Source organism: Coffea arabica, chromosome 1e (genome assembly GCF_036785885.1).
Source record: "Coffea arabica cultivar ET-39 chromosome 1e, Coffea Arabica ET-39 HiFi, whole genome shotgun sequence".
Classification (NCBI taxonomy): Eukaryota; Viridiplantae; Streptophyta; class Magnoliopsida; order Gentianales; family Rubiaceae; genus Coffea; species Coffea arabica.
Genome location: NC_092311.1, coordinates 3,738,029 through 3,765,025, shown reverse-complemented (window position 1 = coordinate 3,765,025; position 26,997 = coordinate 3,738,029). Strand labels below are relative to the sequence as shown.

Genomic DNA, 26,997 nt, shown 5'->3' with positions numbered 1-26,997 from the left:
ATTTCAGATTTAATTGCTTCTTTCCAAAATTTACACTCAGGAGAAGAAATAGCATCGGAGTATGTTAAAGGATCATTATCAACAAGAAAGGTTTGGAATTCATTTCCAAATGAAAATTCTTTTCTTGGCCTTTTGCTCCTTCTTAATTCCTCAATTGGAATAATTTCCTTATTTATTTCAACAGGTGCATGAGAAATTTTACTAGACAGTGGAAAAATATGTTCAAAAAATTCAGCATTCTTTGTCTCAATAATTGTATTACAATCAAGTATATCACTTCTTAACACAAGAAATCTATATGCAGCACTATGTTCAGCATATCCAATAAACATACAATCAGAAGTTTTAGAACCTATTTTCCTTTTCTTAGGTTCAGGCAACAAGACTTTAGCAAGACACCCCCAAACTTTTAAATATTTCAAATTTGGTTTATAATTTTTCCATAACTCATAAGGTGTTTTGCCAGTCTTTTTATGTGGGATTCTATTTTGTAAGTGACATGCAGATAATATAGCTTCTCCCCATAAATTATCTGGAGCATGAGAACTAATTAACATAGAGTTCATCATTTCTTTTAATGTTCTATTTTTCCTTTCAGCTACTCCATTAGATTCTGGAGAATAAGGTGGAGTTATTTCATGTATTATGTCTTCCTGTTCACAAAGGTTATCTAAAGTTAAATATTCTCCACCCCTATCTGATCTAATTCTTTTTATCCTTTTATTAAGTTGATTTTCTACTTCAGACTTATAGGATAAAAAGGCATTATAAGTATCATCTTTATTTCTAAGTAAATAAACTTTGGTATATCTAGAATAGTCATCTATAAAGGTGACATAATACCTTTTCCCACCTCTAGTCATTGTTTGTTTTAAATCACCTAAATCAGTATGAATTAAATTTAATAACTCAGTTTCTCTATGGACAGTTATACAACTTTTCTTTGTTATTTTAGCTTCTGCACATATTTCACATTTGTCCATATTATCATTAATACCAGAAATTAGACCACATGATTGCATTTTCTTTATATAACCAATATTAACATGTCCTAATCTAGCATGCCATAAAGAAATGGAATCAACAATATAAGCAGAAGAAGATGCATTTTCATTTATCACATTGGAAATATTAAGTACAAAAAGTCCCTGATTACAATAGCCTTTCCCTACAAACACATTATTTCTTGTCATTACAATCTTTTCAGATTCGAATGATACTTTCACCCCAACTTTTCCAAGCAAAGCCACAGAAACAAGATTTGCCCGAATATTTGGAACATGCAGCACATCATTAAGAGCCAAAGTATTTCCTGAAGTGAGTTTCAATAGTACTTTGCCCTTACCCAGAACTTTAGTAGTTCGTGAGTCTGCAAGGTAGACTATTTTTTTCATCATCCCCTATTGAAGTATAGGAGGAAAACGCTTCTCGATTTGCACATATGTGCCGAGTAGCCCCAGAGTCTACCACCCATTCTTTAACATTAGCTGCAATGTTCACTTGAGAGATGACTGCAGCAATTATTTCATCTCCTTCGGTTAAATTAACCTTAGGAGGATTACCATTTGCTTTGTCACCTTTATTGTATCTATACAGGGCAACATAATGTTCTGATTTTCTACAATAATGGCAATTGCCTTTCTTTTTCTTAAAGTTGGGAATATTAGGCTTGTAATTGGAATTTTTTAGTCTATTATACTGGGACTTATTGGCTTGCATATAGCTACAATACACGTCAAATAATTCATTTAAGAGTGTTTGTAAAATAGTATGCCTACATACCTTATTGGCATATTGCCACGATTCTTGTATTTTGACATCTGTGGTTGAAGCAGGTTGGGACTCCGTTAGTGCATAGACCACTCCATGGATGTCGAGTCGTGAGTGTACTCGTTCTTGCCACCTTTTGAAATTTTCATTGGCGAAAATTTCAATTTTGGATACATCTGGAAAGGGCTTGGCGAATGGTAGTGCCACTGCAACAGTTGCTGATGAAGGCTGCGGGGTGCTAACATTGTCAGATGCCTTAGTTTCTTAGATTGTTGGATAATTGGCTACAACAATGTTAACACTATCTGCTTGAGTCGTGCGTAGCACTGTCCTAAGAAACTATTTCATGAAATTGAAATGTTTCCCCAGGATTAAACAAGCCTTCTTCTATTTATTGCGAACAAGAAAGACAAACTTTCTTCTTGTTGCAAACTAGAAGGACCAGAACTAGCAAATTAAAACCAGCAGATATATATATAAAAAGGATGAGAACAGAATTATCAGGAAGATATCAACTAACAAAAAAAAAAATAAAAGAGAGAGAGAGAGAGGGATAGAGCAGCTATCAAAAGATATTAACTGAAGCTGCTGGGGTGATTTTCTGAGGGAGAAGTGGATCCTATTTATAGACTTCAGAGTGAGGTGCAACCCTTCTCACTTCCGATGTGGGACAAAGACTGCAACCCTTCTCACTTCTCAATGTGGGACAGAGAAAATAATACTTCTCATTTTTTTCGATGTGGGACAAAGAATATTTTTGAAATACTATATATTTTACAACAATCATGTTAGATAGCAGAAACTATAGCAAATGCATTATATTTTGCCAATGTTTTGGTACACGTAAGGTCAATCGTAGGTGCTACACCATGAATTTGCATTCAATTGCTACACCAGATGTAAATGCAGAATTTGTATATCCTTGGATGGGATTTGTTGCAAATGTTCCTGATGACAATAGAAATGGATAAGATGTTGGAAGCTGTGGCTCTGAGGTTAAGAATGATCTGACTATGAAAGGGTTTAATCCAATGACTGTGCAACCATTCTGGAACTGTGCAACATTATCAGGGTATGCAATAGTTGAGTTCAACAAGAACTAGACAGGATTGTCTTCAGGCAATGGCGTTTGAAGAGAATTTTGAAGCAGAGAATCTTGGTAGGAGGGATTACTATGAAGCATATAACGGGTGATAAGCATGGTTCAAAGTCGCGGTCACGGCCTGGACCGTTCCACGCCAGTCTTGGCATATCGGTCACGGTGAGACGCAAATTTTGAATCATTTAATATTCTAAAAATTGTAAATAATATTCAAAAATATGCTGAACAAAAATAATTAACAAAATTAACAAAAGAAAATTTGTCAAATGTAAATTTGTGAGTTGACTCGGACCAATTCGGCCGAGACTATCAGTATCGGAGACTTTTCAGACGAGTTCTCGGTGAATCAAGTATCTCGGAGTCATCTCATTTCGATATCATATCAGAGGGTTCGTTCCGGTGACAACTTAGCCGAGTTGTCTCGGTCTCGGCAGAGACTTTGAACCATGCTTCCGGGTGATAAGTGGTATAGATGGGTTGCCTGTGCTGATGATTATCATTCATCAGAATTAATTGGAGAATATCTTCAAGAGAAGGCAGATTTGACGACTATTGCTGATATTGAAGCAGAAGTGAAGTGAAGCAAATAACTTCACGGCTTATTGACAATTTTACCAAGGAAATACAAGATAACTGCAGGTCCCTCAGGGTTTGTGAGCGTAAATACAATGAAACTATTATACTCTCATTCGATTTGATGACTCGAAATGATGAGATGGGTCGATTCCATAATGAAAGTGTGTACTCATTCCTCACATCCAGAGAATGATATCTTTAGTTGTTAATGATTTGATGCAGTGTTATTTCGCTTTCACCCTTTTCACTAGTGACAATATCTGCATTGATTTTCCCTCACTTTCTTCCGTTCACATGAATCAGAGATACGAAAGATGCAGGACACCATGCTAATCAGTTGAAAAGGTATCTTCAGAGCATGCAGCCAGAGGCATGGAAACAAAAGCTGATTGAGCGTAAGAAAGAATTGGAGAAACGGGAGGTTCAGAATGAAATAGAGAGGCAAAAACTTGAACTACAGAATAAAATGGTACATATCTGAACATACCATTGAAGATAAATGAGAACAACCCAACCCACATTGAACGTATGCAATACTAGAATTTGGAACTGCAAGCAGAAAAAGAGAGCAACAATCAACAGAGGAATAGCATTCCAGCAGTTGAAATATAAACCACTCAAATCAAAAGCTAAAAGAGTTCGCAACCTAATGAAATTGTTAGCCTTGTTTTGTTGTTTAATAGATGAAACTTGACATTACTGTACCCTTCTTCTTTTGAGTTGTTCAACAATGATATATGATATGTTCCAGTCGCTGAACAATCTCTGTAGTTAAGCGGTTCCTATATCTATGAACTTCTGTCAAAACTGGTAATCAATTTAGAAAACAGATATTTGTCTGCTGTGTCATGATCATGGTTCGCCAACTCGGCCGAGTCATAACCAGAACAGTCCCTACCGTTCCGATACCGATACCCGAAACGCCGATTATACCATATCCGATTTGAATCGCTCCGAAACAGTTGATATTAACCGAGTTAGAACGGTGTAGAAGGATACCAGCCAAATTCTCGGATTCGACTCGGATATGAACCGGTCAGATCATAAACAGCAACAAGAACACAGAGAGTCGGCCACCCATGCTTTCTTGTTTTCTTTCTCAACCACAAAGACAAGATTTAGGGGAAAAGGAGGATAAGGGGAGAAGCATACCGTCAATTTCTGTGTGCCTTTTGCAGAGAGGGAAGGAGAAAACAGAGAGAAAGAAAAGAGAAAAGAAAGAACGAGGGTCACAGCAGTATCTAGAGTGATTATTTGGAGAAGCGAGCTGAAGGGGTTCTTCAATTTCTTCATCGTCCGGCTATGAAGGAAGGAGAGGAGAAAAACAGAGGGTGACGGCAGAGAGGGAAGGAGACAACAGAGGGAAAGGGAAAGTGAAAAAAAGAATGAAGTTGACTGCTGAATATCACATCTGGAGCTGAAGGGATCTTCAATTTCTTCGTCATCTGTACCGGGCGAAGGGGTCTTCAATCTGGCCGTGAAGGAGGAGAAAAAGGGCGAAAGGGAAATTGGAAAAAAAATGAAGAAAGGGACGGCCAAATCTGAGAGGAACAACACTAGTTGCAATGATCGTATGCTCTCCTTGGCTGCTGAAGAAGTGGAAGACAGCGTTGCTGAGTTGGATTCTGCATCATCTGTTGCTACTCCTTGGGATGTCTTTTCTCTCTTGTCCTTTCTCATTTATGGGTCCCTGCTTTGTAGAAAAGCTGGAAAGATTTGAAAAAAGGACAATTGGATAGTGCAAAAAAGCTGTTGTAGCATGTTTTGTCTTCGAAGTAACATGCAATTAACGTATCATGCTTTATTATGCTAAGAGAAGCTGGGGCTTTTGTACCGGATCAGGGAAAAATATAGAAGGAAAAATTGGAAGCACCTGAAGTTCAAGTTTGGCCCAAGTAATTAAGTGAAAATGCTTGTTTCTTTATATCTTTGCATTTCATAATATTATTTGATAAATATTTTTTTTATTGTATTAAATAAATACCGTTATTTTCTTTGTGTATAGAGATTTGTATTGTATTATGTAAGATATGATAATTTTATTCTTATATATAATTATTTATCTCATATAAAATAGAATTAGAATGTACATTTGATTCTAAAATCATTTATTACTAATGCTATAGGCCCTTATGGTAATGACAGTATTATTTTATTTAATAATCAGTAACTATATATGATAATGTAGGTATTTAGTAAATTTAATTTGATAATTGTGTTTTTAATGGTATTTTCTATTTTTAGTCAATTTTTCAGATTTTGAAAAAAATTTTATACACTATAATGTGCGTATCACCCGATATTTAACCGATATGCCGCGACGGATGTGGAACAATCGAGACCGCGACGTGACCGCGACCCGCGACGGCGAACCATGGTCATGATATGCGACTAAACTAGCTGGAAAATGTGAAGAGCGCTGCACGTTTGTTCAATAACTACTTGTAAAACTGAAAGAATCTCCTATATGTTTTAGGTCATTTGTAATTCAAACAAGCTGAAGTCCTTTGAGACGTGATTGGACCATTGTCTCCTCGATTCTTGATTTACTGACTAGCAAATCATTGGCAAAGCTGCTGCAGCAAGTCTCCAATCTTAAATTACCTGAGACAACTTCATTTTAACACTAACACTTTTTAGTTGAAGTCTTCGTAGTAGATGTTGTCAAAGAATAAACAAGATTTGCTCATTCAGACTGATTGACGAATTTAATCCTTTAATATGCCCCAAGCTTGCATCAAAACTATGTTAGACAAGTTTGCCTTAATACAGTCGTACATTTCTCCTATGATGGAATGCTGATCTCATATTAAACTAAAGCACATTATATGGTTGATCAAATACAACTCAAGTCTTGACATTTAACTCATTATAATCTCGCCTTGGAATAGATTAAGAAGATATTAAATGCCTTTCACTTCCTTGTACCGGATCAAATCCTCAATATTCCACCTTCACTCCAAAAAGCCAACAGGATCAAGTTCTTGGTGAGGGATCAATTGTGATGTGACAACAGTCTTAATTAAAAACAGAACCAGGTGGTGGAAGTTTACATTGTTAGTTTGCAGATGACGGAAATGCTATAATCTGCTGGTCCTTGAAAGACTTCCCATGTCTTTGGCTTTCTGGCGGAGAACAAATTTTTGTATTTTTCCTGTTGAAGTTTTTGGCAATTCCTCAAAAACAACAGTTCGTGGAGCCATATAATGTGGCAAATGATCACGGCAATACTTGATAATTTCATCTGCATTTGCATTACAATCATCCTTCAATTTGACAAATGCACAAGGTGTTTCACCCCAATAATCATCTGGTCTTCCAACAACTGCAGCTTCCAGAACTGCGGGATGGCTATAAATCACTGATTCCACCTCAATCGAGCTAATATTCTCCCCTCCTGAGATGATAATGTCTTTGGATCGATCTTTTAATTCTATGTATCCATCAGGGTGTCTCACCCCCACGTCCCCACTTCGAAACCATCCACCTTTAAAAGCATCAGCTGTTGCTTTACTATCCTTAAAGTATCCATTCATGATGGTGTTGCCTCTGAACATCACCTCACCCCTTGTTTTTGTGTCCGGTGGTACGCTTTGCATTGTTTCTGGATCTTTGATATCGAGTTCTTCCATGCCAAGGTGGTGCAACCCTTGACGAGCCTTGACCTTGGCCTTTGCATCAGGTGGTAGTGAATTCCACTCAGGTTTCCAAGTGCAAACTGTTCCAGGATCCTATGTTTCGGTCAAGCCATAGGAATGAGTAACATTGAATCCCAGCTCCTCCATCTTAAAAAGTACATGAGGAGGAGGGGGGCAGCGCCTGTCATCACTATCACTTTTCCTAGAAGCAGTCTCCGATCAACAGACGGTGCATTAATTATCATATTTAATACTGTAGGTGCACCACCCATGTGGCTCACTTGGTGCTTAGCTATGCACTCAAAAATCCCTTTTGCAGTTACATTTCTTAGACAAACATTTGTGCCGCCCTGTGCTGCAACGGCCCAAGTAAGGCACCAGCCATTGCAATGGAACATCAGAACAGTACACAAATAAACAGGCATGGATGGCATTTCGTTTAAAAGAGCAGCTGCCAGAGAATTGAGGTAGGCTCCTCTGTGACTGTAGACTAGAGGTGGCAATATGGATAAATGGTTCATAATTGGTTTTGACTTAATGGATGGTGGATGAAATTTATCCAATCCATTTAGATCCATTTAATAAATGGATCTAAATGGATGGATCTAAATGGATTAAATAAAAACCAATTATCCATTTATAATCCATTTAAATATTTTTGTTACTTTTTTTTTTGTATTACCATTTCTTGTAAATTCAAGCCACAAAATACCACGGATGTAAATTCAAGCAAAATGAACCTTCATTTCACTAAAAAACTATCTGAAATTATTATTATTATTATTATTATATATATATGTATATATATATTACATATTACAGAGTAGCCATATATTGCAAACTAGCCCAAACAATAGAAGTCCTGCATAGACCGTTTGTAGGGTATCTACAAAAATACCAACACTGGCTTTTATTCGTACTCACACAACACTTGCAATGTCTACTACTAAAGCCACGGATGACTTTTGAGCTCAACATCTAGTAATCAGGTGCATGGGTGTACCAAGCAGGCCATGTTCCCTTTGTCCTGACCTCTTCAAAGCCAATCGAAATCCCACGTACTGTGGAGTTTAGAAGAAGAAACAAAGGAATAATTAATTAGTTCAGCAGTAAACCCCAACATTCAGTTTCAGGGTTGGTTACCATTCACGGGAACGGCTTTTTCACACCCCAACAGCAATTTTAGGATGGCTCCTTTTTTAGTCATTTCCTTTCCCTCTCTTTTATTTGGTTTTTAAGTAAATGGATATATATGATTTTTGTGGATAATCCATATAAATCCATTTAATTTAATGGTTTTACTTTGATCAACCATTTAAAACCAATACTATAAATGGATAATCCATTATCCATTTAATTATGGATTATATGGATGGATAAATGGATCTCAATCCAAATTGCCACTTCTACTGTAGACAACACCTTTGGGGCTTGATGTTGTACCTGAAGTGTAATTCAAAGCAATAGGATCCCACTCATCATGTGGCCTTATAACCTCAAAGTCTGGTCTTCCTGATGCCAAGAAAGATTCGTACTCTAAATTGTCATTATTGAAATACATGTCACTAACCCTGGAAGATGAGCTAGCTTGGTCAGGAATCACAACTAATTTAGGCGTCTTGCTGCTTGTCTTTAGTAGAATTCCTAATGCCCCTTCTGCAATATGAAGTAACTGATAATCAACAAAAATGGCTTTTGCACCTGAGTGTTTTAGCAATGTCGACACCATTGCTGAATCATGACGTATATTGAGAGGGGAAAAAATTCCCCCCGCCCCCGCCCCATCCCCTGCCCCGCCACCTGCAAAAAAAAAGTATATATATATAAATAAATATATATAATATGTAATTTAATTAGTTATAAACTTATGATAATGATATTATTAGTTAGATATATTATATAATATATATTAATGTATGCAATATAATTGATATTATCAGTTATATGAATAATTAGACATGTCTACTAATATAATTTATTAATTAGTTATACTAAATTTACTAATACATTTATACTAAATTTCTAATTACACTTAATAGAATAACACTTTTTTCTCGAAAAAAAGCACAAACACAATAATGAATTAGTGATTGTATTTGTACAAAAAGTGAAAACTTGACTATTTTAGTTGTATTTATTTCATCATGTTGGATTGTATTCAAATAACTTTTGTTTGATTGTTTTTATGAGTTTCAATTGTAAAATTACAATGAATAATAACTTGATGATGTATTGATATTTTAGTATTTGATAATTTATTAAAATTTAACTATAATAAAATTTTATTAACCCCGCGACGACAATTTTATTAACCCCGCAGGTGGAAGCGGGGCGAGTGGGAGGCGGGGGATGGGGCGGGGGTCGGGGGGAATTAATAGGCAACGGGGCAAGGGGTGGGGGAGGGGGAGGGGTCCCCCGCTCCAACTCCGCCCCGTTGCCATCCCTAGACACACCACATCAGGTGGTTTAGACAAGAGAACACAGTCTTCTGTTGCATATGCACGCAAACTGTTTGACTTGTAATCCATGAAATACAGGGAAATCTAAGAAAGGAAAGAAAAGTTTTAAGGTTCTGAGGTAGTTCATGTTTTCAGCTACACTTGACGAGTTCTAGTGTGCTCTGTGTATAACTTGACAATATTTTAGGGAGAAATGTGGAGGAGTCCATTCAATAGGCCATGGACAAGTTGAATTCAAAGTTTCAAGCTTTTCATAAAGCTCAAGCCCTCAGGTCTAGCTAATTCAGTGTACCTATATCTTAGGAAACTCAACCTTACTTTCAAATTTAAGCATGTGACAAGACTTGATTTAGAAGATCTTCTAGGCACTCAATGTTCTATAACAAAACGTTTACTTTTAGCCTCATCACAAACCAGCAGAAATATTTTCAGCCAGCAGAAGTATTACTTCCAGCTCATCAAGTCCTCTATCAGAAGTATCATTAACCAGCAGATGGAATTTCTGGTATACTTATCAAGAAAGGAACCTCATCATTGTACCATAACTGAACAGCAAGACATAGCTAGACTGCAGGATTCAAAGAACTTTGCCAAAACATTCCAATGGTTAAAGCACACAGATATTAGCACCAGAGATGCTTGAAGCTACATTCAAACTTGAAAAAGCACCTGAAGTTCAGATATCAAGATTAGACCTATTCAAATACAAAAGGTCAACATTTTTGTAGCGTACTTGCTAGGAAAGTAGTGTTCGACAAACTCTGTCGTAAATGGCTGCTGAGAAACCAAAATTGACCCTCAAATGCACAATTCCATAAGTTAGCAATTTCATAGTGATATCTTTACTATAATGCTCCAGACACTCAAAAGCTTCTTGATAGGTTAGCATGTCTTTTACAGGTTTCAAGTAATCTGGTTCCATTAGGTGCCAAATTCCCCTTCCCCCACCATATCCATGCGACCTTTCTTTTTTTTTTTTTAACAAAATAAAAAAGAAAAAGGTTGAAAGAATTTAGAGTTGGGTAACAGCAATAAATTGCATAATTAAACCTCCGACTACTACAAAGTCACTGAATTGAGGCATGAAAATGACCCACCAAAAAAATATATATAAGGGGCAGTTGGTCCCTTGTGGGCTCATTGAAATGGAATCAATCTATAGTAATGATGTCAATGCATGTCTATTCAACAACCCGTGCAATGATTGATAGAGACAAAAAATACCCAGATGATATCATTCCAAACAAAGGCAGAAATCATTTTTAACATTCCAACTAGCTCCCAACAACCAAGTAATCAGAAGAAAATTACAATCCAAAAAAAAAAAGATTCAATCGTGATAATTAACCAACAACAGAACAAATTGAAGGACTTTTAATTACAGAACAAATTGAAGCATAGAAATTAAAGAAAACAAAACGAACTGGACAAGAAGAAAATGCAGGTAAATTGTGAATAACAAAGAAAGCCCAGAAAATTCAAGGATTAAATGGGAACTTACAACATCATGACGGGAGATTCCGAGGGAGTGAAGAGCAGAAGCGAGTCTGGCGCACCTGCCACGAGTTTCTGCCCAAGTGAACTTTAAATCGCCATACACTACTGAAATCCTGTCTCTGTATACAATTGCCGAACGCTCCAAGAAACTTATGGGCGTCAGAGGTACATAATTTGCTGAGCATTTGACAGTACCCTCCATTGATGATTCTATCCTTTTATCTGAAAATCCAAAAGAGCGCTTCTACTATCAACAGGAAAGTAGATAAGAGAGGTTGTTTTCCTGTTGAAACTTGGGCGATGGATTGTGCAGTATCGTTGAAGTATGCTACAAATAAATGGACCCTTCCTTGCGTGGGGTGTGAATTTACCGAATGAGGCCTTTGTTGACTCAGCTGCAAATTGAAGGTTGGCTATATGCTGCAGATGTGACAACTTGTCGGCAACAAGGTGTGGCTACGAATTGTTGGCAACTTCCAGGAAGTCTCCTCTTTAGAGTGTAGCTTTGCAAAAAGTGGAAAAATTTGGAAGCGCAAAAAGTTGTGTGGAAAAATTTCATTCCCGCAAGTTTTAGCCTCCTTGCTGCCCTTAGTTGCCAAAGTTGAACCATATCCTTCCTTGTCTCATCGCAGAAAGCATCCCCCCATCACCATTGCAGAACACTTTCATCCTAATTCCAATCCCAAGCGAGAAAAAATGGCTGATACTGCTGTTAGTGCTACTATTCAGGTTGCATTGCAGTCGGTTGTTTCCCTTGCCGCTGATCATGTTAATCTGGTTCGTGAATTCCCAACGGAGCTGGAGAGACTCAACAAATCTGCTGAAATGATTCGAGGCTTCTTGGCTGGTGCCGACGAGCAAATGCATAGCTCAGACGTGAAAATTTGGCTCAAGCAGCTGGAAGAAGAGGTTTTCAAAGCTGACAATGTGCTGGACGAGCTCAACTGTGAAAATCTTCGTCGGAAGGTGAAGTATCGAAATCAACTCACGAAAAAGAAGGTATTCTTCTGCTTTTCATTCTTTAATAAAATTGGTTTTCGTTGGAGGTTGGGTTCAATGATCAGGGAGATCAACACGAACCTTCAAAGGATCCATCGGGATGCAGAAGGTTTGGGACTGGCCTACAAGCACCAAGTTGAAGATGCATTCCCTACTATTGCTTCTGGAGCCACAACAAGCCGACAGACCGACTCTACTATCGTTCGAGGAGATGTCCTAGGAAGAGACGAGGATGAATCAGAAATAGTTAAGAAGTTGTTGACCGAATCTGAAAGTGTTATTTCAGTTATTCCCATAACTGGCATGGGTGGATTAGGCAAAACAACTCTAGCTAAAGCCGTTTACAAAAATGAACAAATTGTTGGACATTTTGACAAAAAAATTTGGGTTTGTGTGGCTGAAGAAGTAGATAAAATCGAGAAGGTCTTCAAAATGATTCTTGAATCGTTAACAGGAGGAAAGGTTGAAGGGGATCGTAGGGAGGTTATAGTTCAAAAAATTCTAGAAATAGGTTGGAGGCATTTATAGACCAAATTTGGAAGCAATTTATTATTGCTGGGAGGCAATTGAAAATCTACCAGCATCCCTTGTGGTGCTAAACTGTCATTCTATTCTCTGCGAATGGTTTGCAATCACTTCTCATGCTCGGTCTGACTAAGTGATATTGCTGCCTGTGTGGCGACACAAATTTTGGGCAGACTCGGGTGGACCAAATAGCACAACAGCTGAGACTTGGAAAGTTGGAGACTGAGGAAAACCAAGATTTATCGTCACCATTTCAAACTGAGGAGCACAAATTTTCAGATCGTCAGCTTGAAGCTCAGGTAAACTTTGAAGTACACTATCTGACCTGGGTAGCTTGGGTTGCACTTACACCATTATATTTCTCTGTAGGAATTGGAGCTATTGGAGCTTGAAAGGCGCGATGCTACTGGTACCATCAACATGAATCTTTTAGATAATTCTTCCTGTATCTGTATTATGTGTGTGTGTGTGTATATATATATTTACTGTATTCTTGATGGTTTTTAGGTGAAATACTGAAGTTAAATCCGAGCTACAAGGTTCCTGCTGATTATAAACCTGTGCTGAAAGAGGCAAAAGTTCCGATCCCTGTAAGTCAGTAGAGTTTACTGATGTGATGGTTTTAGCACTTTGTTGCCTGTTTATGCATTATAACTAGAACACAATCTGGCTTTCTAGGGAAAGAAAAAGAGAAATAAGAAATAAAGATTGAAAATAGCCTTTCTCTGAATTGCGGCTATATTTGAATGTTTCAATTATTCACTGGAAACATTTGAGGTAGCAGGCAAGGAGTTAAAATTAGTAGTTGTCATGCTAGAATATAGTTGGCCTCCATATCATCTATAACTATTGCCAGGTTGATCACAATTTAATTTTGTCAGATTGGGCATTGTGGTATGAAATAGAGAATAGAAGTCTGAATCACAAAAGTGATTCTGAAGCATTAAAGTAGTGCACATCAAAGTCTTATTGTGTGATGAAAACATAATTGAAGCAATTCAAACTGGAGGTGATTTGAGGACAATAGGACCCTGGAAATATGGCTTTGTATTATGGTAATATGTTATATGTTTATTAGCTTAATTTTCTATCTATCTATCTATCTATGTTTATTCTTTGAGGTGGATGCTTCCCCTTCTGCCCCCTCGTTCCCTCTAATTGTGAGTGGATGGGACATTTTGGCTGGGGCTGTATTAATATAATTATGCTTAATCTGCTCATCTCATTCCATTAGGCTACAGACTTAGTTTATCTTTCGGAGATGGGATGCATTTCACAGTAACTGTCCTTTTGCTTCGATATCTTGGTCTCATCGAGTCATGTACTGCTACTGATTTCTTCTTGTGGTCTAATTGATGGTAAGTGGATGCTGAAAGAACAAAAAATGTGGAGAGCTAGCCTTTATGGAGTTCAGAATTTCTAAGAAGAGTATGGCTTGTCTACATTTTGGCATATAGTTGGTGAAGATAACAGCAAACTTACCATATTTGCATGATTGCAAGATTGGAAATTGTAAAAAAAAAAAAAGGAAATAAACAGAACTCTGCTTTTTTTATTTTCCCACACTCAGAATATGCTTATAAGGTAGACATTTATAGGGTAACCCTATCACAATTCTGCCACAACTTAAGGTAATAGAACCATGATTTTAGGGATTACGTAATCAACTCATAGCCTATCTTTTATTTTAGTTAATCTATTCAAACTTGATTGATCTTAAGCAATAAAATCCCATAATCATGGGAGATAATATCTTCGACACTCCCCCTCAAGTTAGTGCGTATATATTTATCATGCCCAACTTGCTTGTAAGAAGTTCAAAATTTGGTCTAGAGAGCCCTTTTGGTGAGAATGTCAGCTATCTGCTGAGCTGATGGAATGAATGACATGCAGATAATTCCTCCTTCAAGTTTCTCTTTTATAAAGTGGCGGTCAATCTTAATATGTTTGGTTCTATCATGTTGCATGGGATTATGAGCTATGCTAATTGCTGCCTAGTTATCACAATAGAGCCTCATTGGAAGTTCAATAGGTCTTTTCAGCTCCTCTAAAACTCTCTTTAGCCGTAACACCTGAGACACACCATGAGCCATAGCCGGTACTCTACCTCTGCACTAGTACGAGCTACAACACTTGGTTTCTTACTTCTCCAAGTAACCAAATTGCCCCATACAAATTTACAATACCCCGAGGTTGATCTTTTATCAATGACTGATCCTGCCCAATCAGTATCTGTATAAGCTTCAATGGTTCTTCGATCTCTCCTTTTAAAGAACAATCCCTTTCCTGGAGTGCTTTTTAAGTACCTCAGAATTCGATATACTGCATCAAGGTGCTCTTCACACAAAGAGTGCATAAACTGGCTCACAACACTCACTGAAAAGGCTATATCAGGACGAGTGTGAGCCAAGTAAATTAGCTTGCCCACTAACTTTTGGTATCGAGCAGTATCAACTGGTGTTCCATCTTTTAGATCTACTAACTTGTGATTCGGATCCATAGGAGTGTCTGCAAGTCGACATCCACTTATCCCTGTTTCCTTAAAAGATCCAAAACATACTTACCTTGGGACACAACCATGCCCTTTCTGGACCGAGTTACCTCCATTCCTAAGAAATATCGTAGTGTTCCCAAATTTTTGATTTCAAAACTAGAAGCAAGACTTTTCTTCAACCGCTCCATCTCAGTTAAGTCATATCTTGTGAAAATGATATCATCCAAGTACACAATGAGTACTGCTATCTTCCTGTCTTTGGAGTGTTTAACAAACATGGTGTGATTACTCTGAACTTGGGTATAGCCATGATCCTTTACTGACCTAGTAAATTCAAACCAGGCCCTAGGAGATTGTTTGAGACCATATATCGATTTTTTTAGCTTGCAAATTCTAAACTGAAACTTCCCTTCAAATCCAGGGGGAGAATTCATGTACACCTCTTCCTCCAGATCTCCATTTAAAAATGCATTCTTTACATCAAGTTATTGTAGTGGCCAATCAAGGTTTACTACCATTGAGAGAAGCTCCCTGATAGTGTATAATTTTGCCACTGGAGCAAAGGTTTCAAGATAGTTGATCCTGTAGGTTTGAGTAAACCCTTTAGCCACGAATTGAGCTTTGTACCATTCCAATGTCTCATCGAAATTATACTTGATGGTAGAGACCCATTTACACCCTATTGTTTTTTTTTACCTTGTGACAGGTTTGTTACTTCCCATGTTTGATTCTTCTCAAGAGCATGCATCTCCTCTTCAATAGCCTTTCTCCACTCTGGAACTTGTAATGCTTCCTGTACATTCTTTGGAATTTCCACAGAAGAAAGTTGTGAAGTAAATGTCAAGAAAGTAGGGGATCTCTTTTCATAAGAGACATAGTTAGTTATGGGGTGTTTCGTACAAGAACGCACTCCCTTTTGGAGTGCAATAGGAAGATCCAAATGAGCAATCTTTGAATCAGAGGAAACTTTATCTGAGGACTCAAACACATCAAATTCTACCCTAGGTTTGGATTCCTTGTTGTGAAGAGATGGGGGATCTTTTTCTTTTCCTCAATAATTTTTCCTGACATAGGGTTCAGGTTTTTTCCAGTTACGTTCCCATGTCTTTCACTAAAAGAATTTGACTCTATTATTGGCACTAAAGACAAGGGACCCTCTTTTAATCCTTGATCAATTTTTTCAAGTTTTTCAAAATCCTTTTGACAGGTAAATTGAAGAGTCATTTGATTTTTCAGGATTGTTATCTTGAAAAGATTTTTGTCGAGGAAATTGTGCTGTAGATTTTTCTAAAAAATTAGTAAAATCAATTCCCCCTATCAACAAAATTTGATTAGGAATTTGATTTTCAGTACAAAAAACATCATCATCTTCTCTAAGTTCTTCTATATGCCGAATCCCTGCCTGAAGAGGATCTGCAATAAGGGTTTATCTTTAAAAATTGTTACATCTATGGTTACAAACATTTTTTTGTGAAATAGGATCAAAGCATTTATGCCCATTTTGCGTGGGTGCATATCCAACAAAAATGCGTTTTCTTGCTCGAATATCTAACTTACTTTGACCCTGTTCATGATTGTGAACAAAGGCTATGCACCCAAACACCTTTTGTGAGATTTCATATGTTAATCAAGAAATGGGATAAAGTGTTTTGAAAAAATTCAAAGGAGTTTGTAAATTCAATGTTCTTGAGGGCATTTTGTTTATGAGATATGTAGCAGTTAAAATTGCTTCATCCCATAGATATTTAGGAACATTTCTTGAAAAAAGTAATGCCCTTGCCACTTCTAAAAGATGTTTATTTTTTCTTTCAATTACCCCATTCTGTTGTGGAGCATCATTGCAGGAGCTTTAATGCACAATCCCTTTTTCAAGAAAGAAACTTCCGAAAATTTTATTGAAATATTCTTTTCCATTGTCAATCTGTGCAATTTTGACTTTTTCTTGAAATTGGGTCAGAACCATGCAGTAGAAATTTTGAAACACACTTGCAACCTCTGATTTCTCTCTTAATAAATACACCCAACAAACTCTCATGTGATCAACAATGAATGTAACAAACCATTTTTTTCCAAACTGAGTTGAAATTCTAGAGGGACCCCAAACATCAGTATGTAATAGAAAAAATGGTTTTGAGGGTTGATAAGGTTGTATAGAAGATGTAGACCGATGATGTTTAGCCAATTCGTAGATTTCACATTGAAAGGAAGATGAATCCTTATTCTTAAACAAAGCTGACAATAAATATTTCAAGTAATAAAAACTAGGATGTTCTAGTCTAAAGTGCCATATCGTAATCTCTTTATTACTAGTAATAGACACAGACTTGTAACATGTGTTTTTGATTGGTATTGTCACATTTGATCCATCTTCAAGGAAGTAAAGTCCCCCATTTTCTCTAGCGCATCCAATCATTCTTCCCGTGGTCTGTTCCTGAAACTCATAGAAAGAAGGGAAAAAAATTAATCCGACACTTGAGATCCCTAGTTAATTTACTTATGGACAGCAAATTGCAAGATAAATTTGGAACATGAAGAACTCTATGAAGTGTTTGAGTAGGAGAGATGACAACGGAACCTATGCCAGCTCTAATGGATAATGATCCATTAGCAATCTTGACCCTCTTATTGCCTGCACATGGACTGTAAGTTGAAAATAATTGTGACGAATTGGTCATATGATCAGTGGCCCCAAAATCAATAACCCATAAAACTCGTGCACAAGATGCATTTGATGTTTTACATGAAAGAGGAACAATAAAATGATTACCATTTTTAGCAAAAGAGCAGAAGGGAGTGAAGCTTTTTTGCTCAGTGGTTGAAAATTGTGGAGACTTAAAGAGTTTGTACAATTGGCTTAATTGTTCCTTTGTGAAGGTCAGTGTCTCAGAGTCGGTTTGTTGCTTTTGAGAATCCTCGTTCACAGTCTGCAACGCCTTGCTATCACCTCCATTTTCTTCTTGAAATTCGAAGGTTTCCCATGTAATTCCTAGCACGTGTCCTTTGTGTGCCACGACTTTTTACAGTGTTCACACCAAGGCTTCTATCTCCGTCCAAATCTGTCCCCTTAGAAACCAATGCTGAACTCTCAACTTCACACTCTACCTTGGACTTTAGCATCACCTTATGCCTTGATTCTTCTCTCCTGACCTCAAAAAATACTTCACGAATGGAGGGAAGAGACTTCTTGCCCAAAATACGACCTCGCACCTCATCAAGTTCTTGATTTAGTTCGGCCAGGAAGACATAGACTCTGTCGTTCTCCTCCCATTTCTTATATCAAACACTGTCTCGCTTTTGAGTGTCATTTGCTGGCCCAAAAATTAAACCAACCATATTATATGCAGCATTCTCTTTAATCTGCACATAGACAGAGCAAAAACCAATACGAGGAATGTCATCAGCAAATCCCAGAAGTGTCCAATATTAGTTCTGCATGCAAGAAATTAAAAACAACTGTGACATTAGAAAAAGTGTGGCCTCTTTCTTTCTCTAGTTTCTCAAGCAAGAGTGGGATGGAGGAGACCCAAGAGTACAGTGTGTCTCTTCTTGTATCAATAAAGATTTGAAATCCAAACCAATAGGTAGGCACATGACTACATGTGTATGATCCACAAGAATGTCCATGGTCATCCTACTGCAAAATAAGTGTAAGCTTTATTCCTATTAATTTGTGAAACGAATAGACCCAACAAAACTTCAAAGGAACTCAGTAGTCAGTGATGTACTAGTTTCAAACCATCTTCACCACTCAGCAAGGCTAGAAAGTAAACAATTTCGATATCCAACATATCCACCTTTCCATATGAATGAAATCCTTATCTCTCAGCACACATAATATTAACAAATCATCTTTCTTGGAAGTCTAACTTCTTAATGATCTCACTCTAGATCCTCCAAAAAATTAAGATGTCCGCATAGATAATGTATTTCACCTAAGAGGTAACATTCAGTGTCCTTGTTAAGGTCTTGTTAAATAAAATAATAACTCAAACAGGAATTTGACCAACGGTAAACAAAGTTCTCATTTGATTATACCTCTACCCAGTATAAGAAAAGCTTTGTCACTTAAGCCCTGCTTTGAGAACCAACCATATAACTGAAGAAAATAAGTTGAAAGACTACTGCCAGACAACATATGAACAAATAGGCAAACACCAAAAAAAATTATAGAAAATTTCTGTCGAAAATATTATCCCCCATGATTATGGGAGATATTATCGCCCATGATTATGGGATTTTATTGCTTATGATCAATCAAGTTTGAATAGATTAACTAAAATAAAAGATAGGATGTGAGTTGATTACGTAATCCCTAAAATCATGATTCTGTTACCTTAAGTTGTGGCAGAATTGTGAAAGGGTTGCCCTATAAATGTCTACCTTGTAAGCATATTCCGAGTGTGGGAAAATAAAAAAAGCAGAGTTTTGTTTATTTCCTTTTCGTTTTTAAAGTTTACATAGTATCAGAGCTCCGGCTCTGTACCAATTCCTGTCCATGAATTACTGAGCAGCCATGACTGGATCCAAGGAGTCTACTGCTCACACAAGAGAAGACTCATTCTCATCTTCAGTAATTACCCAAACTACGGATTACACTGCTTCAAATTCTCCTTCCCTGCAAATAACCGTTCATAAATTAAATGGTTCCAATTATCTGGAATGGGCTCAATCCGTAAAACTTGCTATTGATGGCAGAGGTAAACTCGGCCACATTACTGGAGAAATTCAACAACCAGCTGCTGAAGATCCCAATTTGAAGAGATGGTGGTATTCAGAGAACTCTCTAGTTATTGCTTGGTTGATAAACTCTATGGAATTAGCGATAGGAAAGCTACATTTATTTTTGCCCACAGCCAAAGATGTGTGGGACGCTGTCTGGGATATGTATTCCGATGTAAAGAATTCGTCTCAAATTTTCAATCTCAAAGACGAAATTGTGGAAATTAAGAAAAGAAGACAGAGATGTTACAACCTATTACAATCCGATGGTAACTTTATGGCAGGAATTGGATCTTTGTTATGAGGACGAATCGGACTGCCCTGCAGACAGTGTTTGATATAAGAAATGGGAGGAGAACGACAGAGTCTATGTCTTCCTGGCCGAACTAAATCAAGAACTTGATGAGGTGCGAGGTCGTATTTTGGGCAAGAAGTCTCTTCCCTCCATTCGTGAAGTATTTTTTGAGGTCAGGAGAGAAGAATCAAGGCATAAGGTGATGCTAAAGTCCAAGGTAGAGTGTGAAGTTGAGAGTTCAGCATTGGTTTCTAAGGGGACAGATTTGGACGGAGATAGAAGCCTTGGTGTGAACACTGTAAAAAGTCGTGGCACACAAAGGACACGTGCTAGGAATTACATGGGAAACCTTCGAATTTCAAGAAGAAAATGGAGGTGATAGCAAGGCGTTGCAGACTGTGAACGAGGATTCTCAAAAGCAACAAACCGACTCTGAGACACTGACCTTCACAAAGGAACAATTAAGCCAATTGTACAAACTCTTTAAGTCTCCACAATTTTCAACCACTGAGCAAAAAAGCTTCACTCCCTTCTGCTCTTTTGCTAAAAATGGTAATCATTTTATTGTTCCTCTTTCATGTAAAACATCAAATGCATCTTGTGCACGAGTTTTATGGGTTATTGATTTTGGGGCCACTGATCATATGACCAATTCGTCACAATTATTTTCAACTTACAGTCCATGTGCAGGCAATAAGAGGGTCAAGATTGCTAATGGATCATTATCCATTAGAGCTGGCATAGGTTCCGTTGTCATCTCTCCTACTCAAACACTTCATAGAGTTCTTCATGTTCCAAATTTATCTTGCAATTTGCTGTCCATAAGTAAATTAACTAGGGATCTCAAGTGTCGGATTAATTTTTTTCCCTTCTTTCTATGAGTTTCAGGAACAGACCACGGGAAGAATGATTGGATGCGCTAGAGAAAATGGGGGACTTTACTTCCTTGAAGATGGATCAAATGTGACAATACCAATCAAAAACACATGTTACAAGTCTGTGTCTATTACTAGTAATAAAGAGATTACGATATGGCACTTTAGACTAGAACATCCTAGTTTTTATTACTTGAAATATTTATTGTCAGCTTTGTTTAAGAATAAGGATTCATCTTCCTTTCAATGTGAAATCTACGAATTGGCTAAACATCATCGGTCTACATCTTCTATACAACCTTATCAACCCTCAAAACCATTTTTTCTATTACATACTGATGTTTGGGGTCCCTCTAGAATTTCAACTCAGTTTGGAAAAAAATGGTTTGTTACATTCATTGTTGATCACATGAGAGTTTGTTGGGTGTATTTATTAAGAGAGAAATCAGAGGTTGCAAGTGTGTTTCAAAATTTCTACTGCATGGTTCTGACCCAATTTCAAGAAAAAGTCAAAATTGCACAGATTGACAATGGAAAAGAATATTTCAATAAAATTTTCGGAAGTTTCTTTCTTGAAAAAGGGATTGTGCATTAAAGCTCCTGCAATGATGCTCCACAACAGAATGGGGTAATTGAAAGAAAAAATAAACATCTTTTAGAAGTGGCAAGGGCATTACTTTTTTCAAGAAATGTTCCTAAATATCTATGGGATGAAGCAATTTTAACTGCTACATATCTCATAAACAAAATGCCCTCAAGAACATTGAATTTACAAACTCCTTTGAATTTTTTCAAAACACTTTATCCCATTTCTTGATTAACATATGAAATCTCACAAAAGGTGTTTGGGTGCATAGCCTTTGTTCACAATCATGAACAGGGTCAAAGTAAGTTAGATATTCGAGCAAGAAAACGCATTTTTGTTGGATATGCACCCACGCAAAATGGGCATAAATGCTTTGATCCTATTTCACAAAAAAATGTTTGTAACCATAGATGTAACAATTTTTAAAGATAAACCCTTATTGCAGATCCTCTTCAGGCAGGGATTCGGCATATAGAAGAACTTAGAGAAGATGATGATGTTTTTTGTACTGAAAATCAAATTCCTAATCAAATTTTGTTGATAGGGGGAATTGATTTTACTAATTTTTTAGAAAAATCTACAGCACAATTTCCTCGACAAAAATCTTTTCAAGATAACAATCCTGAAAAATCAAATGACTCTTCAATTTACCTGTCAAAAGGATTTTGAAAAACTTGAAAAAATTGATCAAGGATTAAAAGAGGGTCCCTTGTCTTTAGTGCCAATAATAGAGTCAAATTCTTTTAGTGAAAGACATGGGAACGTAACTGGAAAAAACCTGAACCCTATGTCAGGAAAAATTATTGAGGAAAAGAAAAAGATCCCCCATCTCTTCACAACAAGGAATCCAAACCTAGGGTAGAATTTGATGTGTTTGAGTCCTCAGATAAAGTTTCCTCTGATTCAAAGATTGCTCATTTGGATCTTCCTATTGCACTCCAAAAGGGAGTGCGTTCTTGTACCAAACACCCCATAACTAACTATGTCTCTTATGAAAAGAGATCCCCTACTTTCTTGACATTTACTTCACAACTTTCTTCTGTGGAAATTCCAAAGAATGTACAGGAAGCATTACAAGTTCCAGAGTGGAGAAAGGCTATTGAAGAGGAGATGCATGCTCTTGAGAAGAATCAAACATGGGAAGTAACAAACCTGTCACAAGGTAAAAAAAAACAATAGGGTGTAAATGGGTCTCTACCATCAAGTATAATTTCGATGAGACATTGGAATGGTACAAAGCTCAATTCGTGGCTAAAGGGTTTACTCAAACCTACAGGATCAACTATCTTGAAACCTTTGCTCCAGTGGCAAAATTATACACTATCAGGGAGCTTCTCTCAATGGTAGTAAACCTTGATTGGCCACTACAATAACTTGATGTAAAGAATGCATTTTTAAATGGAGATCTGGAGGAAGAGGTGTACATGAATTCTCCCCCTGGATTTGAAGGGAAGTTTCAGTTTAGAATTTGCAAGCTAAAAAAATCGATATATGGTCTCAAACAATCTCCTAGGGCCTGGTTTGAATTTACTAGGTCAGTAAAGGATCATGGCTATACCCAAGTTCAGAGTAATCACACCATGTTTGTTAAACACTCCAAAGACAGGAAGATAGCAGTACTCATTGTGTACTTGGATGATATCATTTTCACAAGATATGACTTAACTGAGATGGAGCGGTTGAAGAAAAGTCTTGCTTCTAGTTTTGAAATCAAAAATTTGGGAACACTACGATATTTCTTAGGAATGGAGGTAACTCGGTCCAGAAAGGGCATGGTTGTGTCCCAAGGTAAGTATGTTTTGGATCTTTTAAGGAAACAGGGATAAGTGGATGTCGACTTGCAGACACTCCTATGGATCCGAATCACAAGTTAGTAGATCTAAAAGATGGAACACCAGTTGATACTGCTCGATACCAAAAGTTAGTGGGCAAGCTAATTTACTTGGCTCACACTCGTCCTGATATAGCCTTTTCAGTGAGTGTTGTGAGCCAGTTTATGCACTCTTTGTGTGAAGAGCACCTTGATGCAGTATATCGAATTCTGAGGTACTTAAAAAGCACTCCAGGAAAGGGATTGTTCTTTAAAAGGAGAGATCGAAGAACCATTGAAGCTTATACAGATACTGATTGGGCAGGATCAGTCATTGATAAAAGATCAACCTCGGGGTATTGTAAATTTGTATGGGGCAATTTGGTTACTTGGAGAAGTAAGAAACCAAGTGTTGTAGCTCGTACTAGTGCAGAGGTAGAGTACCGGCTATGGCTCATGGTGTGTCTCAGGTGTTACGGCTAAAGAGAGTTTTAGAGGAGCTGAAAAGACCTATTGAACTTCCAATGAGGCTCTATTGTGATAACTAGGCAGCAATTAGCATAGCTCATAATCCCATGCAACATGATAGAACCAAACATATTAAGATTGACCGCCACTTTATAAAAGAGAAACTTGAAGGAGGAATTATCTGCATGTCATTCATTCCATCAGCTCAGCAGATAGCTGACATTCTCACCAAAAGGGCTCTCTAGACCAAATTTTGAACTTCTTACAAGCAAGTTGGGCATGATAAATATATACGCACTAACTTGAGGGGGAGTGTCGAAGATATTATCTCCCATGATTATGGGATTTTATTGCTTAAGATCAATCAAGTTTGAATAGATTAACTAAAATAAAAGATAGGCTATGAGTTGATTACGTAATCCCTAAAATCATGGTTCTATTACCTTAAGTTGTGGCAGAATTGTGATAGGGTTACCCTATAAATGTCTACCTTATAAGCATATTCTGAGTGTGGGAAAATAAAAAAAGCAGAGTTCTGTTTATTTCCTTTTTTTTTTTTTACAATTTCCAATCTTGCAATCATGCAAATATGGTAAGTTTGCTGTTATCTTCACCAACTATATGCCAAAATGTAGACAAGCCATACTCTTCTTAGAAATTCTGAACTCCATAAAGGCTAGCTCTCCACATTTTTTGTTCTTTCAGCATCCACTTACCATCAATTAGACCACAAGAAGAAATCAGTAGCAGTACATGACTCGATGAGACCAAGATATCGAAGCAAAAGGACAGTTACTGTGAAATGCATCCCATCTCCGAAAGATAAACTAAGTCTGTAGCCTAATGGAATGAGATGAGCAGATTAAGCATAATTATATTAATACAGCCCCAGCCAAAATGTCCCATCCACTCACAATTAGAGGGAACGAGGGGGCAGAAGGGGAAGCATCCACCTCAAAGAATAAACATAGATAGATAGATAGATAGAAAATTAAGCTAATAAACATATAACATATTACCATAATACAAAGCCATATTTCCAGGGTCCTATTGTCCTCAAATCACCTCCAGTTTGAATTGCTTCAATTATGTTTTCATCACACAATAAGACTTTGATGTGCACTACTTTAATGCTTCAGAATCACTTTTGTGATTCAGACTTCTATTCTCTATTTCATACCACAATGCCCAATCTGACAAAATTAAATTGTGATCAACCTGGCAATAGTTATAGATGATATGGAGGCCAACTATATTCTAGCATGACAACTACTAATTTTAACTCCTTGCCTGCTACCTCAAATGTTTCCAGTGAATAATTGAAACATTCAAATATAGCCGCAATTCAGAGAAAGGCTATTTTCAATCTTTATTTCTTATTTCTCTTTTTCTTTCCCTAGAAAGCCAGATTGTGTTCTAGTTATAATGCATAAACAGGCAACAAAGTGCTAAAACCATCACATCAGTAAACTCTACTGACTTACAGGGATCGGAACTTTTGCCTCTTTCAGCACAGGTTTATAATCAGCAGGAACCTTGTAGCTCGGATTTAACTTCAGTATTTCACCTAAAAACCATCAAGAATACAGTAAATATATATATACACACACACACACATAATACAGATACAGGAAGAATTATCTAAAAGATTCATGTTGATGGTACCAGTAGCATCGCGCCTTTCAAGCTCCAATAGCTCCAATTCCTACAGAGAAATATAATGGTGTAAGTGCAACCCAAGCTACCCAGGTCAGATAGTGTACTTCAAAGTTTACCTGAGCTTCAAGCTGACGATCTGAAAATTTGTGCTCCTCAGTTTGAAATGGTGACGATAAATCTTGGTTTTCCTCAGTCTCCAACTTTCCAAGTCTCAGCTGTTGTGCTATTTGGTCCACCCGAGTCTGCCCAAAATTTGTGTCGCCACACAGGCAGCAATATCACTTAGTCAGACCGAGCATGAGAAGTGATTGCAAACCATTCGCAGAGAATAGAATGACAGTTTAGCACCACAAGGGATGCTGGTAGATTTTCAATTGCCTCCCAGCAATAATAAATTGCTTCCAAATTTGGTCTATAAATGCCTCCAACCTATTTCTAGAATTTTTTGAACTATAACCTCCCTACGATCCCCTTCAACCTTTCCTCCTGTTAACGATTCAAGAATCATTTTGAAGACCTTCTCGATTTTATCTACTTCTTCAGCCACACAAACCCAAATTTTTTTGTCAAAATGTCCAACAATTTGTTCATTTTTGTAAACGGCTTTAGCTAGAGTTGTTTTGCCTAATCCACCCATGCCAGTTATGGGAATAACTGAAATAACACTTTCAGATTCGGTCAACAACTTCTTAACTATTTCTGATTCATCCTCGTCTCTTCCTAGGACATCTCCTCGAACGATAGTAGAGTCGGTCTGTCGGCTTGTTGTGGCTCCAGAAGCAATAGTAGGGAATGCATCTTCAACTTGGTGCTTGTAGGCCAGTCCCAAACCTTCTGCATCCCGATGGATCCTTTGAAGGTTCGTGTTGATCTCCCTGATCATTGAACCCAACCTCCAACGAAAACCAATTTTATTAAAGAATGAAAAGCAGAAGAATACCTTCTTTTTCGTGAGTTGATTTCGATACTTCACCTTCCGACGAAGATTTTCACAGTTGAGCTCGTCCAGCACATTGTCAGCTTTGAAAACCTCTTCTTCCAGCTGCTTGAGCCAAATTTTCACGTCTGAGCTATGCATTTGCTCGTCGGCACCAGCCAAGAAGCCTCGAATCATTTCAGCAGATTTGTTGAGTCTCTCCAGCTCCGTTGGGAATTCACGAACCAGATTAACATGATCAGCGGCAAGGGAAACAACCGACTGCAATGCAACCTGAATAGTAGCACTAACAGCAGTATCAGCCATTTTTTCTCGCTTGGGATTGGAATTAGGATGAAAGTGTTCTGCAATGGTGATGGGGGGATGCTTTCTGCGATGAGACAAGGAAGGATATGGTTCAACTTTGGCAACTAAGGGCAGCAAGGAGGCTAAAACTTGCGGGAATGAAATTTTTCCACACAACTTTTTGCGCTTCCAAATTTTTCCACTTTTTGCAAAGCTACACTCTAAAGAGGAGACTTCCTGGAAGTTGCCAACAATTCGTAGCCACACCTTGTTGCCGACAAGTTGTCACATCTGCAGCATATA

At 37.5% G+C, this 26,997-nt stretch overlaps 2 protein-coding genes and 1 pseudogene across 2 annotated transcripts; 1 reads left to right on the top strand and 2 right to left on the bottom strand.

Annotated features, from left to right (window-relative positions):
- Positions 1-6,236: 6,236 nt before the first annotated feature.
- LOC140015564 (butanoate--CoA ligase AAE1-like) lies at positions 6,237-11,382 on the bottom strand (annotated as a pseudogene).
- Positions 11,383-11,486: 104 nt separating this feature from the next.
- On the top strand, positions 11,487-13,144 carry LOC140007919 (disease resistance protein RGA2-like). The gene is made up of 3 exons (XM_072051595.1): positions 11,487-12,865; positions 12,936-12,975; positions 13,074-13,144. Exon 1 carries the CDS (start codon positions 11,739-11,741, stop codon positions 12,567-12,569), a length of 831 nt encoding a protein of 276 aa, XP_071907696.1. The 5' UTR covers positions 11,487-11,738; the 3' UTR covers positions 12,570-12,865; positions 12,936-12,975; positions 13,074-13,144.
- Positions 13,145-18,364: 5,220 nt separating this feature from the next.
- On the bottom strand, positions 18,365-26,962 carry LOC140007914 (disease resistance protein RGA2-like). Its single transcript, XM_072051594.1, has 4 exons — positions 25,589-26,962; positions 25,479-25,518; positions 25,298-25,380; positions 18,365-18,417 (listed from the first exon to the last, which is right to left on the bottom strand). The coding sequence occupies exon 1, from the start codon at positions 26,713-26,715 to the stop codon at positions 25,885-25,887; it is 831 nt and encodes a 276-aa protein (XP_071907695.1). The 5' UTR covers positions 26,716-26,962; the 3' UTR covers positions 18,365-18,417; positions 25,298-25,380; positions 25,479-25,518; positions 25,589-25,884.
- Between the last annotated feature and the right edge of the window lie 35 nt (positions 26,963-26,997).

Excerpts from the sequence above, each read along its gene's own strand:
- LOC140007914 (XM_072051594.1), bottom strand. The coding sequence starts at position 26,715 with ATGGCTGATACTGCTGTTAGTGCTACTATTCAGGTTGCATTGCAGTCG.
- LOC140007919 (XM_072051595.1), top strand. The coding sequence starts at position 11,739 with ATGGCTGATACTGCTGTTAGTGCTACTATTCAGGTTGCATTGCAGTCG.